This window comes from Meles meles, chromosome 7 (assembly GCF_922984935.1).
Source record: "Meles meles chromosome 7, mMelMel3.1 paternal haplotype, whole genome shotgun sequence".
Taxonomy (NCBI): domain Eukaryota; kingdom Metazoa; phylum Chordata; class Mammalia; order Carnivora; family Mustelidae; genus Meles; species Meles meles.
This window is the reverse complement of record NC_060072.1, coordinates 83,214,217-83,233,311: the sequence shown is the minus strand read 5'-3', so window position 1 is coordinate 83,233,311 and position 19,095 is coordinate 83,214,217. Positions and strand designations below refer to the sequence as shown.

At 39.6% G+C, this 19,095-nt stretch overlaps 1 protein-coding gene across 3 annotated transcripts in view; it reads right to left on the bottom strand.

The window, feature by feature from the left end:
• ANO6 (anoctamin 6) overlaps positions 1-19,095 on the bottom strand; it is a 185,427-nt gene that overhangs the window by 61,429 nt on the left and 104,903 nt on the right. For all 3 annotated transcript variants that reach the window (XM_046010920.1, XM_046010921.1, XM_046010922.1), the window contains 4 exons: positions 4,444-4,509; positions 3,224-3,511; positions 2,896-3,009; positions 772-887 (listed from right to left, as the gene is read on the bottom strand). In XM_046010920.1, the coding sequence (XP_045866876.1) occupies positions 772-887; positions 2,896-3,009; positions 3,224-3,511; positions 4,444-4,509 (584 nt within the window). The remainder of the gene's footprint in view (positions 1-771; positions 888-2,895; positions 3,010-3,223; positions 3,512-4,443; positions 4,510-19,095) is intronic.

The window sequence follows — 19,095 nt, the reverse complement described above, 5'->3', positions numbered from 1 at the left end:
CCCCACCCAACAGTTGATGCCAATGAGGTGACTCATGGAGGGCCCCTAGTCTGTGCTAATGGGATGACTCAGGATGGAGACTGGCCAGGCCAGGAAGACCAACCATGTGACTAGAGGACTGGGGGGCTTTGAGCCATAGTATGTTGGGAAAGGAAGGGATTGGAGACTGAGCCACAAGGGCAATGATTCAGTGACTCATGCCTATCTAACAAATCCTCAATAAAAAGCTGTGGGCAGGGGCACCTGGGGGCTCAGTGGGTTAAAGCCTCTGCCTTCGGCTCAGGTCATGATATCAGGGTCCTGGGATTGAGCCCCACATCGGGCTCTCTGCTCAGCGGGGAGCCTGCTTCCTCCTCTCTCTCTGCCTGCCTCTCTGCCTACTTGTGATCTCTGTCAAATAAATAAATAAAATAAAATAAAAAAAGGCTGTGGGCAGGGGTGCCTGGGTGGCTCAGTGGGTTAAAGGCTCTGTCTTCAGCTCAGATCATGATCCCAGGGTTCTGGGATCGAGTCCCGCAGTGGGCTCTCTGCTCAGCAGGGAGCCTGCTTCCCACCCACCCCCCACCTGCCTCTCTGCCTACTTGTGTTCTGTCTGTCAAATAAATAAATAAATACCAATCTTTAAAAAAAAAAAAAAAAAAAAAGCTGTGGGCAACGAAGTTCAGGGGTCTGGGTGAGCTTCCCTGGGTGGCAATCCTCTTTGAATACTGTCACGTCAATGCCAGAGAGCAACCTGAGTCCTCCCACTGGCATGTTCTCTATACACCTCACCTGATAAGATCCAAGGGCTGCTTTTTGTATATACTTCGTGGATGAGCCCACTCCCTGTACAGAAGGTACCGTTCACTCGGGCAGCTGACATCCTCTGACTTATGGTTGAAGTTGCACTGCGAAGCAGAAGCAAACAAGTGAGCATATAAGCACTAGGTGTTCACAGATCTGTTTATTCAATATGGTACTCGTACTTCACAGGAATAGGGGGCTCTCCTTTGCTGGAAAGGATGGATGGATCATCTAATTTTTAGTGATTTTCAACCAGTGGTATTATTGATTGCTTGAGGCCACTTGAAAATGTGGGTGGGGAGGAATACTTGGTTGTTATAACCCTAGAGAACACCTCAGGTTCCTTGTGGGAGCCCCAGAGATGCCTCACGTCCCACAAGCGTGCCAACTCCTAAACAGTTAAAAATTGGGCTGCTCAAGTGCAAAACGGCCACAATGGAGGAACACCTGGCAGCCCACACCCTCCCTGGATGCCCCGGGGGGAACCAGGGCCTTCGCTGGTTAGTACCAAGGTCAATTCTAAAACCCAGGCCTCTTTGTCCCCCCAATTCAGCAGTCACTCTGGGACAACATGCAGAATATGAACAACAAAGAAGTATGACATATTATATACTTCGTTTACTCAAAAAACAAAGGTTCTTGCCGCTACGTAAACTCAGTCACTCTTCCCATCTGACTCGTTTTTCTCCCTCCTGTACTAGAACCAGATTATCACCAGGTAAGCCTTAACATAGGTCCTGACCTCCGTTCACTTCCCTTCCAAATGCCACACGGGATCACTCCTTAGGCGGGATGTGGGATCACTGCCACTGAAAGAGGCTTTAGCAGGAAAGAACTGGGCATGGGCGGATGCCAACTGAATACTACTGAACTCTGGCATCCCACATGAATATTCATGACAGCTGTTCTTAAGTGTCTCTAAAGTTTGTGTCATGCTATAATGACTAATTTTGCCAGCAAATATAAAACACATGGCCCCTCAGGCTGGGCTGCCATATTGGGTCTCTTCACCAGGAAGTTCAGAATCTACTTCTCCAGTCAGCTCTGTGCTCTCTATTTACACATGTGCCTCAAGTAGCTCTTCTGTATCCTAGTTTATTATCATATACAGCACATTTCAATAACATCGTCATCCACACGTACACGTACTACCCAGCAGAATGATCAATCTCACTCTTGGCTTTCTTGGTCTTAGAGATTCAGGTAAATTGACAGTGAATGTGACAAAGCTACCGCACACTATAATATAGTATTTAATTTATTTCAATGACAGAATTTACCTAAAGAGCTTAGATATAATATCCCTGCATTTATCGTTAAGGGTCTGAAGCAGTCACATTTTAAAATTCTCATTTCATGAGAGATGTTATCGGCCACAGAAGTGCTCTTGAATTTGAGGAGCTGCTGTCATCTCAGAATGGAGTCCTTAAAAAATGTCAACACCCTGCAGCATTGCCATCGGGACGAGAACTCTGACAGATGCCTTTGTAAAAGCCTTGCGATAGTCTAGGACACAGGAAGAAAATGGTATTTCAGGGGGAAAAAGCCTGTGTTCTAGAAAATTATGAGTGAGAAGATCTAACACGAATTTTGCTTAAAAAGAACCAATACTTTTCTAGTTGATAATAACATCTGTCAGTAATTATAAACAGAGCTATTGCTTATACTACATGCCAGCGATGGTGGTAACATTTGACAGGGATTAATTTAATTAATCCTCATAACTCTATGACGTAAGTATGATAATTATCCCCATTTTATTGATGAGGAAATTGAGGTAGTGAGAGGCTAGGTGACTTTTACGAGGTCATCCAGCTCGAAAGTGGGAGAGCAAGCCCCAGAGCCCATGATCTTAACTGCTCACCAGCACAGCTCTATATGCGCACTACGAGATGGCTACTGTTTCCATCATCCGTTCATTGACTGTTCAAACTGACGGCCTTCTCTATGGCCCAAAATAACCCAGTTCCTGCCCTCAATGAGCTTGTAATCTTGTCATAGACCATCTTCATTTTATGGAAGAAGAAACTCAAGGTTAAGAAGATTAGCCCTTCTCTATTCACAGTGAAGTATGCCTTGGGTATTTTGTTTCATTCTTGCCATTTGACTTACATCATGGAGAGGAAAAGCTGCTTTGTAGATCCCAGAGCTGACAAGTCTGTTAATCCCAAACTTTTTAACATTGTCTCTTACTTGATACATGACCCGAGAGAGGATGAAGTAAACCTAAAAAAAATTACAAAACAGAATGAATGCATTAATGTGTAACTAACCAACCATTGTTTACTATTGTAACAGGAACCTGTTTTCTTTTCAGTGAGGGGTGGGGGTGGGGCAGCTTTTAAAAACGAAACTAAACCAACCACACCAGACCACTAATTATTCAAGCAGCAGGTTCCAAATTACTCAAAGACAGCAACTAAATTTGGTTTAGACTTACAATGCGGCTTCGGGTGGCTGGATTGAAGAAAGTATCTCTATCCTGAATATAAAAATCATTCATCCGGTTCTTCTCAAATGGGGCAGTGAAAAACTCTTGCTCTGGCTTGATGATACTTTCATCCACTTGGAGGACTTTGGTAAACCAGCTGAAATTACCAAAGGCTGAGGACCGGGTTTTCAGATCATTGGGTTTCAGAGGCAATTTGATGTGCATTATCTCAGCGTATGTACATAACACCTCCCATGGGGCATGTACTTTTACAAACACAAGCTTATCATCCAAAACCTACAATGGAAGAATAAAACATAAACCAGGAAACCAAACCGATTATTTTCATAATTTTAAAACACATATGGATTGTTCTTACGTTGCTGGTAGTCAAAACACAGGACGCTGGTAAAAACAAAGATGAAATAAAAACAGACTTGCATGCCATCAGACATTTTTGCCTTAAAGATAATTTCTTGGTTCAAATTATTGAGCAAGTAATTAAAGTCCTTTTCATACTTTCAGAAAATTACTATTATTTTAAACGAAGAAAAGCAAACTTGTTAATCTGCCTATCACTCCACCCGAACTGGTGACTAAAAATAAAAACATTAGACTATTCACTGCAGTGTTATTTTAACGATAATTTTAAAATTTCTAACCCAGAGCAGGACTTATTAGTATATTATATATCTATTAAATGTTATGTTATGTGTCCATAAGAAAAAGATGTCAATACAGAAATGCATCTACTACATATTAGCAGAAAGAAAAGCAAATTATAAAACTGTGAAATAATAATCCCCCTTTTTGAAAGGGAAAAACAGATATGTTTTGAGGAATAAAAAAGTTCAGTGGGACCACAAGGTTATTTATGCATAAATAGAATATAGAGGATTTTTATTTTTGTTATTATTATATTCACTAATTTTTATAAGCCATTGTTTGTTGTAAAATAAGAGATCTTTTTAAAAAGCTCTTAAAAGAAGAAAGCAATAATTTACACATGCATTCAGTATTACATTCTTTGGCTACTAAAAAAGGTATGCTGCTTTTGATCAGAAGCAAATACATTCTATAGTGCAGATTTTGATGGATGCCCCCCCTTTCCACCCAGCCTAGAGCATCACTAGAATTGCAAGTTTCAAATGCCAGCCTAGCATCCCAAATGACATGTAGCCTCCCAAGAGCAACAGTTAGCCTGGAATTGGAAAGGATCCAACACTTACCGATCTTGTTGCTTCTAAATGCAGGCCATCACAGATGAGGTTAGATTCATATGCTCGTCTTTTTTTCTGTCAACAGAAATTGGAAAATATGTTAGGCCCTGTAGTTTGGCCAAGGACAGAAAAAGTCTTTTTTAAGACAAACCAAACCAAACCAAACCAGTTTGAATCTGATGAAAAGACAGATCTGCTCAAAATGGCACGTAAGCAACCAAGGTGCTCTCGCTGTTGATTTGTGGGTGTGTTGGATTCCTGCAATGAAATGCAATGGAGTGTACTTGGATTCACTTAGCACTCTCGAAGGCCTTGGTTGTCCCCATGGGTTTCGGGCCATTCCGGATGCATAAAAGTCTCTGGCTTTGGCTCAATTCCAAAAGTTTTTTTTTTTTTTTTTTTAATTATAAGCAGTCTGGCACAAAAAAGGAAGTTTCTGAGTCCCATTCACTGATGTCATTTACCAGATCTGGCATTCTAGACATATCAGATATACAGATGGTTCCAATTTTAGATATATATATTTCATCTCTACATGCCTTGAACAAATTCAACAAACAAAATAAACAATTTTGGCAAAATTTGAAAGAATGTTTTTCTCTGCAAGATTAAAATTTCCATGAAGGTATAAAACACTTATAAACCTACAAAAATAGGGAATTAATTAATTGATAATAGATCTGTCTGTGTCACGTGGCCATTTGAAAAGATGCAGAATGTACCATATTTATTGATATTAAATTCTATCTGGCTAGGCTTTTGTCAGGCTGTGTCCTAAGCTGGAAGGAAAGCATGTCAAGGTAGAGACTTAGTTAACCTTTTAAAAGAAGGGTTTTGGTGATGAAACAGTTATATTGCATCATGAAATCAGAAAAATGGGTGAAGACAGGGATTCAGTGTACAAACTCTAAAACCAGACTGCCTGTGTTCAAATTCTGGTGCCATCACTTATGAGCTCTTCGGCCCTTGGCAGAAAACAAACTCTCTATGCCTCATTTTCCTTCTCTATTGAATAGAGAAAGCCTAATTTCCTTTTGAGGTTCTCATGAGGATTGTAGAATTTAAACCACATAAGGCACATAAACTAGAATTTCCATTTCTAGTCATCTCAGAAGATTAATTGGACCAATTCTTCCACCGAAGACAACTGAAAAAGTTGGACAAAAAAAATCCCCCAAAACAAAAACCATTTGTCTTAACTTGAGCAGTTAATAAGCTAAAGGAATTAGTGGATCATGGCCTAGGTAATCCAGGGAACCCAGCAGTCAAGACCACTTTGCCCAGGGAGCGCCACCCATGATTTGCCAGTTGCCAAGGGGAGGAGGAAAGGCTGAGCTGCAGTGCCATCAAAGTGCCGAGAACACGGAAAGCAGCTGATAAACAGAAAACAGATGGTGCTGCGTGAAAAAGGCCAGAGGCCAAGAAGTGAAAAAATACACATAGTATTTGGTTAAATATGAGTCCAAGTGGAATCCCTAACATCTTTTGTGGAAGTATCAGAAACAGAATATTGGTATAATTTTTATTTATTTAATAAATGATGTGATACAGTACTTACAACACACCAGAGGCTGGTCTAAGAGCTTCACAAATATAATACATTTAATTGCTTCTTACAATTTGAGCACGCAATAGTGAGAGAAAAATCAGCAAGAGCTACAACTCCCTTAAACAGGAACAAGCAACCAGACCCGCCATATCTCCAACCTCAGCTTGGGAAGCTCCTTTAGACTCATCCTGCTTCGAACTAGGTAGTACTTCTTCACTCTAGATCCTAACCTCCATTTTGATTCTTGCATGGTAGTCCAGTTCTCGTGCCTGATAGCTTCTTTCTTTACTACTGCTTAAAAGCATTTTTCAAGGGTGCCTGGGTGACTCAGTAGGTTAAGCATCTGGCTCAGGTCATGACCTCAGGGCTGCGATATGGAGCCCTCCATCGGGCTCCACATATTGGACGTGGAGCCTGCTTAAGATTCTCCCCCTCCCTCTCCTTCTGTTGCTCCCCCCTCCAAATAAATAAATAAATAACAAAAAAAAAAAAAATAAAAGCATTTTTAATCCTACAAACAATGTTCAACATGGTGCTTGGCACAGGGTCTATGCCGAATACTTGCTTGTTCAAAGACTATACTCAACAAACGCTTATTAATTCCTTCTACAAACACTCCTGAGAACATCCTTCAAAGTACTGAAAATTCAAAGAATTTAAAGTAGTTTGCTATGGGGGAACTAGAGAGAAACTCAGCGTCCAATGACCTAAGACCTTCTTCTGATACAGAAGGACTGAAACATTTATTCATGTGTTTCATGACAGTGTAACAGGCATTTGCTGTTCCTTATGGCCCCCTCAACACTGCAGCTCTCCCCAGAGCCCATGCCCACTACACTGGTGAAAAACACATTCTCCTTCCCGGTCTCCTGTGAAGTTCAGCTATTTGCACATGAGCTAGGCCTTGTCAATCAGACCAACCACTCCAGACTCTCTCTCAGAAGCCAGTGACACAAAGAAGCTGGGTCCAGCAGAACTCATTCGAGGGTGGTTTGGAAAGCAAATGCCAGTTCCCGAGATGGCCAAAGTAGAGGTTACGGCAGATCTGGGCTGCTGCCACTGACCAGCAACCACGCTTTCTCTCCCAGAATGGCTCTGCAGTGGGACTTGGGGCACTGCTCCCAGCTGCCTGATTTCCAGGCTTATCTGTCCAACCCTTCAGAGGAATTTGTGAGCTCCCTAGCATTCCTCTGATAAACACCTTATTTGCTTAAGTTAGAGCTCATTTCTGTCACTCGCCAGCGGGAATCGTGACTGGTTCAGTAACCGTGACCTAGGGAGAAGTTGTTAGGCTGAAACCGACATCACTGTACAGTGGAGGGAGCAGGTGCTCTGAGTATACCAGACACTCTGACTTCCTCTCCTTCAGGGAAGATGACTCAGCCTGAGTCTGTACAAGGGGCAAACCAGATTGACCCATTAGCAGGATCCATGACTGTGTCTTCTGTATCCTTTTGAAATCAGTCAGGAATGATTTCAGTTAGAATGTAAAGGTTCAGGCCCAAGGATATTCACTCTTGTAGAAAAATGTCTTTCTCATTAGAAGACCCAGAGAATCAGTCAAAAGAGGAACTTCTCTAGTGGATAAACGGCCATTTTAACAATTAAGTACTGGCAGAAAGAAACACATAACTGTGTTACCTGGCCTTATTATAAATTCATGGTTACTACTACAGTTCGGTCCACTAGGATACACCGCCATCTCCTTTCTGGTCCCTACTCATCCACTAGGGAGCTGCTCCAAACCTTCAAGGAGCTCCTCACATTCCACACCCAACTCCAGACCAGTGCACTCTGCTAGTGACCTTGCTTCCTTCCTTGCAGAGAAAACGTCAACCACTCATGGGAACTCCTGCAGGTGCCTTTCCATCTACCAATCAACAGCTAGATACCATCTCTCTTCCTGGAGTCAGAAGACTGCATCCTTTTCACTTCTCTTCACATCTGAGCTTGCTTCAGCAATACCTCCTCTTTTTCTCTTTATCCTTTCCTCTTCGTTGCTCTTACTCCCAGCCAACAGACACTTCAAATGTCTCCCATCCTTAGCAACATTAAATCCTGCCATGGCCTTACCTACTCTTTAATTACCACCCTTGCCTCTAGAGATGTCTTTTAATCTTGATATCCTCAGCACTTAGACCTATAATAGAATAAACATGCAGTAAATGTCTGATGAATGAACAAATAAATTGAGCGGATGGTGGATCGATGGCTGCCTATTAAGTAGGAATGGACTGAGGAATAAAAGTACTGAGTGAAGCAACCAAGCTCGCCTTTCCTGAGGCCCCAGCATGTTCCATGAACTTTTGCTTACGGGTATTACAGGATATGACAGAGAGGAAGAGATATAGTTTAATTCTGGGGCGTACTGGCACCAGATAGCTCAGGGGCATTCAGAACATAAAGGGTCTTCTAGATACTTTGGAACCTGAATTACTAGATGCCAAAGGGGGATGGTTGAGAGAGCTGGAAATGAACCAACCCCACAGGAAGGCAGTTCTGTCATCTAACATATGAAACACAAACTACTCCCGTCTTGGTTGTATCGGCTATATCACCATGACGGTTGTAACATGCTGAACACTAGACAGTAAGACATGGTTCCTTCTCTATGGAATTCCTAAACTGAGGCTACAACTCTTTACTGCCTTCACGGTACTCTCTCCTTTCAGATTTTAGTCTACCAAGTAGCCCATTTAGTTCTTTCAGTTTTGGTTTTCCTTTTAGAAAATAATGGCATAATAGTTAGATTCAAAGTCAAAATTCAAATCCAGATTCTGTAACATTGGGCAAAATAATGTAAATCAGACAAGCACTGGTAGCTTCATTTCAAAATAGGACAAGAAATAGCTTCATCTTGAGGGTCTTTCAGGGATTAAATACGATCAGGGATATAAAAGTCCTCAGTATCATGTTTTATACATAATAAGCCATAAACATGTTAGCCATTACCACATTCTCTTTTTCTCCATTCAAACATGTTCAACTTCCCTTATTCCTTTTAAAACACGAAACAAAAAAACTAAACCCTCACTCCCCTACAGGCCTTCCGGGCTCACCTCTTCTTTTTTAATGCGAAATATCTGAATAAGAACAGGCAAGCCCAATCCACTTGCACCCAGTGACCCCCTAATCCTTCAGTGGGACACCGATGACACTGTTTTACTGTAACTCCAAGAACTGGATCTTAGTGCTGAGTTACTCTGCTCTCCCTCTTGATTCTTCTATTTGGTCATCCTGGTCCTTGGACTACGTTCTTTGATATCTGATAAATAGGTATATCTGTGTGAGACTGTGTGTGTGTGAGTGTGTGTGTGTGTGTGTGTGTGTGTGTGTGTGTCCTCTTCACTCTCTGAAGGTTGTAAACACATCTTTAGATCTTCTCACTTTTCCCTCATTTCTGTGTATAATAAGGGAGGTCATTGACAAGAGTGTATAGCACATGGGAGTATCAAAGATGCAGAAAACCTTAGAAATACTTTTCTTCCATCTCATTTTAATGGCTTGGTAATAGTCTCTCCGAGAGATGTACTATAATTTATTTAATAAATCTCAAATTTTTGGATATTTAGGTTGCTCCTAATTTTCACTATGATAAAAATCCTTGTAGAACAGTCTTTGTGCATCCATTATTATTTCCTCCGGATAAAGTCCCAGAAGCAGAATTGGTAAATCAAAGAGCGTATGCAATTTTGAGTTCTTTAATATGTACTGCCATACTGCCCTCCAGAAAGGTTGTACTAATTTATCCTATTTTAGTTCTTATCTGGTTCTTTATAAAGAACTCCTGAGATATTTACCTGATGTCTCTCAAGATAATTGGTAGACCTTGGAGTTGGTTTATAATGCCCTCTATTTTACCACTCAGTATAAATACTTAAACAGCTGAATCAAGGATAGGACATTTTTATTTGCTTAAACATCTTAATCTATCACCTTGGAGTTACTTTCATAAGACAGTTCTTGTTATTTTCCTTTGGCAAGGCAATTCACAAAGAACTAGTGGACTATTTTAAAAATTGATCAAACCAGTTTTCTTGGTATGTCAGGCAGCTAAAGTAAATTAGCATATGTGTGGCCTTTGTCAAACAAGCACATATCAGGCAAAGACTGATCACTTAAGAAAAGATTGCTTCCCTCTGTTTAATATGAAATCATTATCTTCACTTCCTTGTAGAATTTATACTTAGATAAGTAACAGTGTTCTTGACATTTAAAAAATTAGGGTAGAGCTATCTTCCATGTTAAAAATGAAAGAAAATTACTATTGCATATTGACTGACATAGCCATTGTTCGATAAATATTTGTTGAAAAAAATAAATATGAGATCACACATTTTTTTTTCACTAAAGATCATCTATGTGCCTTATTGGAAAACTTTACATATACGAACCTAAACTATGCTCTATAGTCTATGGTCTGTATTTAGCAGCACAAAATAACCAAACTAGGCTCTTTGGTTCTGAAAAATGCCCAGTCACACTTTAAATTGTACTGTAAATTCTTCTGTCCCTAGGGGAACAAATTCATTGGCAGTGCAACCTGGATCTTTTTTTTTTTTTTTTTTTAAACCCTAAAGTAAATCCAAAATGACTGTAATCATTGAGGACCTGTGTACATCCTGAAAAAGATGCATGTGATTCTGCTACTGTGGGGTGGAGAACGGTGCTGGAGGTTCAAAGTAAAAAAGGGTAAGAGTACCTATCTCACCCCAGAAACTGGAATTTTATTCATACCTCTTTTGAGAGATTAATACAGCTGTCAGAGAAATAAAGAACAAAAGCAATCAAAATCACAAAGGACAGACTGGTGTGATTAAGGGAGCTTTCTGCCCCTAAGCACCTTAGATTACACATCTCATTTGGCTTAATAAAGTCATTGTGGTGAGGAATGGCTTGTGAATTACACAGCAAGAGTACTGATTATAAACACCAACCTACCATTTTCCTTAAGTCAACCAGCTTTCACAGGATAAGAAAAACAAGGATTATAACGCCTATGAAGTAAAGTTACTGAACACAGTGTAATGATAATAAACCACAAATCAGTTGGGATTAATGAATATATGCATAGATTAATTTCAAGTATTCTTACAGCTTTGTTGGGCAAAGTGCTGATGGTACTGTCAGCGTATTTTTCAACTTGCCAATCTTTGTTCAGCCTACAAAGATGAATGACAAATAAGTCAAAGGTCCTTAATTTGTACAAAAAAAATTACTAACCACTCTAAGTACTATTTCTTAGTTATACGTCATGTGCTCAAAAAGGTTTGGTAAGCAGAATAAATACTTTAGTTAGGACTTAATTTAAATTCACATGCTGGTGATAAAACATTTAATGTTAGTGGACCAATCTGATGAGGAATTTACTCAAGTAGATAACATGTGTTCTCTAGGGGACAGAAAAAGGATGCACATTTTAAATAATAAGCATGGAATGGAAGTGAACATTAACAGCTAATTTTAAAATTAACATTTTAGGTGTAATTACAAAAGACATAAATGCTCTCTGTGGGTAACTTAGAGAAGAGAAATTTTCTGAGAAGGGGAGAAAAAGTAACTTATAAAAAGTCACTGCTGAGGGCACCTGGGTGGCTCAGTTGGTTAAGCAACTGCCTTCAGCTCAGGTCATGATCCTAGAGTCCCAGGATCGAGTCCCGCATCAGGGTCCCTGCTCAGTGGGGAGTGTGCTTCTCCCTCTGACCTCTCCCCATTCATGCTCTCTCTCTCTTGCTCTCTCAAATAAATAAATAAACTCTCAAAAAACAAAACAAAACTAATTTAAGACAACTAGTATAAACATTTTAGTGCAAGTTTTAAATTTTTATTAAATTTTTTAAAATTTTAAATTAATTTTTTTAATTTAAGTTTTATTAAATACTTTTTTAAAAAATCTGTTGAGGGATCACATGGCTTGACTTCTCATTAAGTCTTATGTGTATTAAATATATGGTTATTTGTGGGTAATAGATGATAATTAACAGTATGGATAACTCAGAAATCATTTATTATCGACTTTAGCTTGCAATGTATAATTTTCCTAGTCATCAGCTCCCTACATATGCGAATACTACATTAACTTTATTTATTTATGATTCATTAAAAAAGTATTTGAGGTCACTTACAGAAATAACATCAAGAATAAAGTAGTTAAATGAGAAACACAGAGTGAAAATGTAAAGTCCAGGAAAATAAAATGATGTATCAGAGTAATAAATAAAATGATTTTTTATTAACCGTAGGTCCTGTTCAGAAGTTAGAGTTCAGCTGTAAATTTGCTTCTGAGTTTCCTAGTAGCCAAAGAAAATGGGAGATGTTATTAATAATATATTCTAACATTTTAACACAACTAAAAAAAAAACCTGTCCAAAAGAAATATAATGTTCTGAGGATCTCCCAGAAAGCAATGTGTTCCATGGAGCCCCATAAAGGAGAAGACATGATTGAACAGACTTCCCCACGTTGAAGAAATAAAAGGATGGCAGAAAGGGATTTTGAAGCATCAGAAGAGCATAAAATATTTCCTGGAAATGACATGTTTGCCACAGATAGTCCATGAATTGGGAATTTGAGGCTTATATTAGGATAGGTTAAGAAGAAATGATGGCAACCAGTGTTAGCTGGTTTTACCTTCCCAGATAACTTTTGGTAGGTGTCCTCTCTTCTGTTTTAGGGAGGAAAATCCAGTCTAACTTCAGTTCACTAGCATTCTGGACTAAGGCAGAGACCTCTTCTTTATATTTTTATCACCTTCCTTTACACCCTACTTGCTTATACTAAGATTGTAGGTTAAAAGGAATAAAGTAAATTAGAATCAGCAGTTTCAAATTACAGCTACAAAATGTGTTGCTGGTATAAGCACGTTTGGTTTATTTTTGAGTACTCAGCATGAGAGCAATGAATCCAAATCTTGGTTCTTATTCCTCAAGTGGAAAGTATCCTGGGGCCCAATTCTTAAAACAGACAGAAAGGTCACCAAGATGTGGAGAACAGAAAATCCTTTTCTTTCTCTGATTGCTCCTTCTGAGATCTAGCCTTAGGTTGGAATGAAAAAGCTGTCATTTGTCCTGGGGGGTTCCAAACAGTCACCTGTATTTCACTTTATAAAAGGCACGAGATCAGGAAAAATCAACTATACTAAATTTTCATAAGTAATAAGCTGGGTAGGGATAAATATCACAAAGGAGTAGCTGCTGTATGCATAGAGAAGGTGGTCTCAACAACAGTATTTCTTAACTTGGATAAAAGTAGATTGCTCAGGCAGCATCTGATACCTACTTAGTCAGAATCTGAGTCAGAATCTCCAGGCATGGGGCCAAGAAAACTAAGCAAGTGCTCCAAGTTGTTTGTATAAATAAGTAAGTTTGGAAAACTTACTTGCCCTAAAACCCAGTTATCCTAAAAACGCTCAGCAATCCAGGACTAGAAGGGGACTCTTTAAGCTTTTTTTTAAAGAAAACTACCAAAATCTTTTTTTTTTTAAGATTTTATTTATTTATTTGACAGAGAGAGATCACAAGTAGACAGAGAGGCAGGTAGAGAGAGAGGGAAGCAGGCTCCCTGCTGAGCAGAGAGCCCGATGCGGGACTCCATCCCAGGACCCTGAGATCATGACCTGAGCCGAAGGCAGTGGCTTAACCCACTGAGCCACCTGGGCGCCCCAAAACTACCAAAATCTTATAGCAGGTGTGATATTTTGGTGAAATTGTACAAACATTCCCAATAAAATCAGGAACACTATAATGGTGACTACTGTGTGTTACTGGTTTTATGCAAGAGGCCTTAGCCATTGCACTCCAGTAAGAAAAAGAAAGTATAAAAATGGCAAAGGTAGACCAAAGCTTTCATCATTCATAGATAATTGGTCTTTTCCTGAGAAATCATAAAAGACACACTGGAAACTATTAGATCTAAAAAGTTTATCAAGGTTTCTAGGTAGAACTGGTGAAAATTAATGAAATTTTTTAATACACAATAAATCACAAAACACAATTTAAAATGCTGCTGAAAATTTCAACAAAATTTTAAAACAAGAGCAGTTAATAAAAATGTAAAAGATCAGAAAAAGACAAATACCATATGATTTACTCATATGTGGAGTTTAAGAAATAAAATAATGTTCATAGGGGAAAAAAGAGAGTGTCAAACCGAGAAACAGACTCTCAACCATAGAGAACAAAGTGAGGGTCACCAAAGGGGAGGTCGGTGGAGGGATGGATGAGTGGATGGGAATTAAGAAGTGCACTTGTGATGAGCACTGAGTACTGTAAAGTCTTGAGTCTTACTAAACTCTACACTGAAACGAACAAACCAAAAAGTAAAAGATCTTCATGGACACTGTTATAAAAGTTTACTAAAAATGTAAGAACTCAGTAAATGGAGTGATGTAATGTATTCACTGTACTAGAACTTTTTTTTTTCTTAATATTTTATTTATTTGACAGAGAGAAATCACAACTAGGCAGAGAGGCAGGCAGAGAGAGAGGAGGAAGCAGGCTCCCCGCGGAGCAGAGAGCCCGATGTGGGGCTCGATCCCGGATCCTGGGATCATGACCTGAGCCGAAGGGAGAGGCTTAACCCACTGAGCCACCCAGGCGCCCCTGTACTAGAACTTTTTGATGAGCTTTGAAACATGTCCAAAGGAATCTCAACCAGCTTCTAGGCAAACATTTTCAGCCTTGTGATAACTCATCTAAAGCAATGGGCAACAGTTTTTTTTTGTTTTTTTTTAAAGATTTTATTTACTTATTTGACAGGCAGAGATCACAAGTAGGCAGAGAGGCAGGGGGCGGGGGGAGCAGGCTCCCTGCTGAACAGAGAGCCTGACGCAGGGCCTGATCCCAGGACCCCGAGATCATGACCTGAGCCGAAGGCAGAGGCCCAACCCACTGAGCCACCTAGGCGCCCCTGGGCAACAGTTTTTAAAGCTCACAGGATCTATAACCAATTAGTTAGTTGTCTCACATTATTTGAAGTTTTGGATATAATTTAATTTGATTGCTCATTTCTTAAAAACCTCCTATGCTATGATCTCCACGGGTCAGATCCTTCTGCCACCTACTAAAGAATTCTTAAAGTCAGGTATGAAATACAAATTTACATTTCCATACACAAAATTTACATAAACTTCAAGGACATAAATTTTCCATTAACTTTTAGGAATCGATTGGGCAGACAGAAAGCTAAACTAAACAACTTACTCGGGACTGCTTATACTGTCTTCCTGCTGCCTTGACCCCTCCATCCTCTTTACTGACACCTGAGTCATACCTTTACTTGGTCATAAACCCATCTATTTGAAGGGACATCAAGTGTCATACAAGCAAATTTCAAAATAGATCGATTCTGCCACTTGTTTCTAGGTCTAACAAAGGAAGTGGAAAGAACATTACTAACAAAACTGAGCAGAAACAGTTGGAAAAAAAATATGGACGTTTCATTTAGAACATCTTTGTTATTCCCAATGTACATCAAACATATTTAGATATAATTAACCATGCCATTCCAGACACCGCTGGCTACCTAGCGAACAGTCATTTCCCCCTTCTTCACTACTAAGAAAAGCCTGATGCTTTTTCAGGTATTGGGTGATTAGGCAATTTAAGAGATGAAAGACTCATCTTCATTTGTCTATGCTAATGATGCTAAGTAATCCCATTCATCTTGCCAACAGTCATTTTTGGAACAGACCTGTGATAGACAATGAACTGTGAAGGGAAAGCTGCTTAGGGTCCTTCTAGGGGGAGCTTTCTTCCCCCTTAAAAAAGGCATTCCCAGGGCGCCTGGGTGGCTCAGTATGTTAAAGCCTCTGCCTTCGGCCAGCCCAGGTCATGATCCCAGTGTCCTGGGATCGAGCCCCAAATCGGGCTCTCTGCTCAGCAGGGAGTCTGCTTCCCTTCCTTTCTCTGCCTGCCTCTCTGCCTACTTGTGATCTATCTGTCAAATAAATAAATATATAAAATCTTCGGGGGGGGGGGGGCGGGGGAGGCATTCCCTTTCCCACCTCCAGGTGCCTTGAAGTACAACAGCGATTTTGTAACAAGGTAAAGTCAGTTTAAGAAGAGTAACATACTGGGGCGCCTGGGTGGCTCAGTGGGTTAAAGCCTCTGCCTTCGGCTCAGGTCATGATCTCCGGGTCCTGGGATCCAGCCCTGTGCCAAGCTCGCATCGGGCTCGCGTCGGGCTCTCTGCTCAATGGGGAGCTCTGCTTCTCTCTCTCTCTCTCTCTCTCTCTCTCTGCCTGCATGTGATCTGTCAAATAAATAAATAAAATCTTTGGGGAAAAAAAAAAAAAGCCTCTGCCTTCAGCTCAGGTCATGATCCCAGGGTTCTGGGATCAAATCCCATGTCGGGCTTTCTGCTCGGCAGGGAGCCTGCTTCCCTTCCTCTCTCTCTGCCTGCCTCTCTGCCTACTTGTGATCTCTGTCAAATAAATAAATAAAAATATTAAAAAAAAAAAAAAAGAACAGCAACATACTGAGGATGGCAGGGCAGAAAGATGTGACAAATTCAACTCCTGATGACCTCTTCAAACTAATGAATTACCTAACCCAGAAATGATTTTATCTCTAGGCTACTTCTTAAGTGAGAAAATTATTTCCTTTAGCACTTAAGCCATTTTGAGTTTGGTTTTCCTGTTTCTTGCTGTAAAAAAAAAAAAAAAAAAAAAAAAATTCCAAGTGATTCAGTGCCAAACACAGTGGGCTAAATGGGCACATATTACTGAACCAACTTACAATCATCCCCCATACCTAATCTAAATGTAAACGACTTACACTTTTTAAAGGAAGGTATGAAGTTCCTGAAGTAGTTTCACTAATATATTCACAAAGTTACATGCTATTTGGAGATCTGGCTAGGAAAAATATGTTCTCTTCTGCTCAGGGAAAGATGCAGCCTTTTACTCCTTCATGCTTACTCCTCTGTTTTGTGGCCCTATGACTTCTCTCTTTCTCTATCTCTAGAAAGTACAGAATGATACTCTTTAGATCAGCCACTGGTTAAAGTCTACCTTGGTGTTACTTTAGGACATCAACATGATTTAGACATAATTTTTTTTTTCCTCTCAACGAAAACAGAATTTTGATATTGCCTTTCTCTGCTGGAGTCCTAAATCCTGAATAAGGCCTGTATGACGGAACTCACAAATATTTTTCTGATTAATAAAAATGATTCCAAAGCTGAGCTTTAAAGTCTGGTGAAATCTAAGTATATTGTACAAATGCAGACTCAAAGCACTTCAAAGCATGGCTTATAAAAACCAACATTGTGGTACATCTCTCTATTGAGTTCAGAGATTACCAAATTAATGATGATTTTTTTCCTCCTGATTTATAAGTTACCCTGGGACCTACGTTTCTGTGTAAAACAAATGCAGCACTTATAAATAATGAAAGCAGTTCTAGGGCCCCTTCACCATGGCAGTAAAGCTCTCGTCTAAAACCAGAACTGTTTCTTTTACACTTTAATGGATTAGATTTAACTTACTTTCTATATTGCTCAACGCAGCTTCACTGGCATATGCATGCTTAACGAATATTTGATGGTGACTCTGACTGCACATAACGTATCTTAGTGTCCACAGGAAAATGATAAAACATTCTAAGGTATAGTACTCTAATAAATGTGTGTGTATATATATATATACATATATATATATATATACACACACACATATACATGTACATATATATAAATTATATAATAACAAAAGAGGAGTCATTCCTTTTCATACTAATACTTTGTGTTAAGAAAACTGGAAATAAAAGATATAAGAATTAAAATCTATTATCTAATATGTGCTATAACATTTCTATATAATATTGTATTTAATCCTAACCATAATCCTATGGATTGGGTATTGGAATTCCCACTTCCTGAATCTAAGATGCCATCAGGGTGTGATGAACCAATATTTTACAAATCAGTAGGATATATTCAGCCAATGAAATTACGATGTGTCATTTGTAAGACATACCCTGATTTTAAAAAAGCCAAAATGTAAAAATAACATGCATCTCAAAAATAATAAAACATGATACTGATCAGAAAATTCACTCAAGGCATATAGACAGTTACAGCTGTGTCAAGACAAGCCAGCTGTCCACCAGAGATCCTTGTTCCCCTTCCATAGTGTAGCGTTCCTGTGCAGAAACGGCCGTCTAGTCGGAAATGACATTTTCCTTTTTCCTGAGTTCTGACTAAGAGAAATGTGGCACAATCGGTGTTGTCACTTCCAGGCCAAAGTAGTAAAGAAGCACAAGTCCTTTTTCCATCCTCGCTCTTCAACTCTTGGTTATGTTAATGCCCAGGATGATCTTAGAAACTACCTGCTGAATATGGCAAAGCTTCTGTGTCAGCCTGAGTCCCTGGATGACTGCAAAGGACAGAGCACGCCCCTCCCCCCGCAATATCCCTAAACCCATCTTGCTTAAAACAGGGACGCCGCATCTGCCTTTTATTATGTCAAGCCACTGTATTTCAGGGCTGGTCTGTTGTATCAATTGGAATTACTCCACATAGAGTAGCAGAACTAGAATTTGAATGTCAAGTTCCAATGCCTGGGTTTCCTCTGTGGTATCATGCAAAGACAAACCTCTAAAGTTACCCCTTCCAAAATAAACAACCAAAACAAAGCAGGCATGATTGCTTCATTTGAAGCAGATTTCATCAGCTGTTTTGAAAGAATGAGCAGAAGTCAATAGATTTAAGAATGACGAATTTCAGAGAAAAAGTCCAGAGAGGGACAATTAAAATTGTGTGTATATAATAGCACAGAGGTGAGAACAAACAAACAAAACAAAAAATGAGGGAGTTATTTTCAAAGTGGGGAATGGTGACATATGTATGCTCTCTCCTTTCTGTCCTGTTTCAGTTTAATACAGTTTCAGTTCAGGTAAAGAAGATCCAGGCATTTGTTATAACCCTAGCCTACTAAATGGTTTACTGTCTGAAGCTAAAAATAGTCTTGTGACTTAGAAGAGCCTGAAGAAAAGGAAAGGGATGAAGGAGCAGCTTGACTGGTAATGGATAAAAAGGAAGGGAAGTGACAGAAAATCGGAGAGGTGACTAGCACCGGTTCTCGATTCAAGACAAAGTCATGAACCATGGCT